Source organism: Oryzias melastigma, linkage group LG15 (assembly GCF_002922805.2).
Source record: "Oryzias melastigma strain HK-1 linkage group LG15, ASM292280v2, whole genome shotgun sequence".
In the NCBI taxonomy this organism is placed as follows: Eukaryota; Metazoa; Chordata; class Actinopteri; order Beloniformes; family Adrianichthyidae; genus Oryzias; species Oryzias melastigma.
Genome location: NC_050526.1, coordinates 15206561 through 15208753, shown reverse-complemented (window position 1 = coordinate 15208753; position 2193 = coordinate 15206561). Strand labels below are relative to the sequence as shown.

The 2193-nt window shown below is 54.9% G+C and overlaps 1 protein-coding gene across 5 annotated transcripts in view; it reads right to left on the bottom strand.

Moving 5' to 3' along the window:
* abch1 (ATP-binding cassette, sub-family H, member 1) overlaps nt 1–2187 on the bottom strand; it is a gene marked incomplete at its 3' end in the record, with an annotated part of 25257 nt that extends 23070 nt beyond the window's left edge. Inside the window, 2 exon segments of one of the 5 annotated variants that reach the window (XM_024298055.1) lie at nt 538–686; nt 2076–2187. In XM_024298055.1, coding sequence (XP_024153823.1) covers nt 538–686; nt 2076–2147 — 221 coding nt within the window. 5 annotated transcript variants of the gene reach the window in all.
* Nucleotides 2188–2193: the final 6 nt, after the last annotated feature.

Below are 2193 nucleotides of genomic sequence, written 5' to 3'. Positions count from 1 at the left end.
AGCTTTTCTGGCTGATGTTCAGATTTGAGAGAGAAAGTCAGGAAACAAATCATCTGTACATCTGACAGTCTCTGCAACAGCAATCAGACGTTCAGCAACCAGACGTTCAGCAATCAGACGTTCAGCAATCAGACGTTCAGCAACCAGACGTTCAGCAATCAGACGTTCAGCAATCAGACGTTCAGCAATCAGACGTTCAGCAACCAGACGTTCAGCAATCAGCCGTCCAGCAGCAGCATTCCTCCAGGACCGGAGAGCTGAACCGTTGCTGTCACACAGACGTTCTCTCCTCTCAGCTGATGGAATTTTCCTGCTTCACAGAACCCGACATGTTTTTGTCCGAGGGACTCCTGACTCCGACGGCAGGAAATGGAGATGTTTGTCAAGTGATCAGTCAGCATGTGCATCACAAAGGAACCTCACCCAAGAATGCTGGCTTCATTTGCACATCAGCTGACCAGGAAGAGCCCTTTCTGGTTGCTGTCTCACACGCTGAGTAGAAACCCGATGAAGTGAATAACGGTCAGAAACACTCACATGTGACCCTGAGGCACCGTCAGGTTCAGGTTGCTGAGGACCTTCAGCTTGCCGTAGGAGCGGCAAACATCTCGGCAGCGGATGGCGGAATCGCTCTGTGCAGGAGGAAGAGGAGCTTCCAGATCAGCCTTCATGTTTCCCTCCTTCATCTGAAACACAGGAGATAAAACCGACTGAGAGGCTGAGAGAGTTCGGCCTGAAAACAGGAACTCTGAAAATATTCTTCTGCTTTCCACATGAACAGAAACGCTGCAGATCGAAACCTTCGTTAGCAGCGAGGAGGAAACCTCACACAGTGACTGCAGGTCTGAGCGCTCCGACTGACACCTGGGGAGGGACAGCCAGGCCGCCGGAACGCATCGTCCAATCAGAACGTCAGGACAGGACGTTTCCTCTATCAGCTCTGACTCACCCAATTATGTCTGCCTCTTATCCAGACAGACAGTTCGCTCCGACCACGAGCAGAACGTCTCTGTCAGGAGTTAGTCAAAGCTGAGAGAAGATTCTGGTGAGACCTGCAGCTGGTGGGGGGGGTCTATTCCTGTGTTATGACTGAGGAGGGAGTCCAGATGAGAACGTTTCTGTTCCTCTGTGGACGCACACTTCTGCCTTTGTGACCCTGACTCACAGCGCCGCAGAGCGCCGCAGAGCGCCGCTTCACAAACTCCAAAAACATCCTAAATATGTTGGAAGAAAAACCTGCAGACAAATCCATGCAGGAGTCACACAGTCACAGGAAATGCTTCCCTGCCTTCAAAATAAAACCCCGAACTGCTTTCTGCAAAGAAACACAAACAAATGAAAATAATGTGAAAGGACTGGACTGACAGTGGAGCAAGTCCACAATCCTCCTGAGTTTTCCTGGTATTCCCGCCAATAACGCAGCAGCAGGTGTTTGTTTCTGCTCTTAGACACCTGAACGCATCACCAAGAAGAGTCCAAATCTCTGCTGGTCCTTCAGAATCCATCCAAAAACCTTCAGTTCCATAGCTGCAGGTGGAGCTCACCTGTCAGCCCCTCACCTGTCAGCCCCTCACCTGTCCTCCACAGCCGCTGAGCGTCCCTCAAACACTCACCTGGATGCGCAGAGGTGAGACAGGTGCGGAGGATGAAGAGCAACTGAGCAGCGCGAGCGCGAGCTGCCTGAGGAGCACCGGCGGGAACCACGTGAGCGTCAGCTGACCCCAGTAAACACGCCAGGCGCGTCAAAGTCAAAGAACTGGTTGGGCGGGCGCGCGCGCGCGTTTAACAGGTGAACGAAGCAGAGATTTCGGAGCTCGCTTTGAAGGCACCGCGCCGTCCTGACGCCCCCGCCTGGTTCTGACCCACATAACACCCTCCAGTACCTGGAGGTTCGGTTCCGAGCGGCTTCCCGCCGCCTGTCAGTCTCCTCATCCTCGTGCGACATTTACCGTGAAACCTCGACGCCCGCCGCGCGCGGCTGCAGCCCGCCGCCGCGGCGGAGCTCAGCGGCCCGGTACGGAGGAGGAGGAGGAAACGGCGCGAAGACCGACCGGAAGCGAGAAGAGCATCTTTACCTGCTGCTGCTGCATCTCGGTGCTGTCCGCATCTCCCGCATCACCCGCAGCATCTGCGGCATCTGAGGCCATGGCGGGAGGAGGAGGAGGAGCGGGAGGAGGGACGGGACAGCAGAGG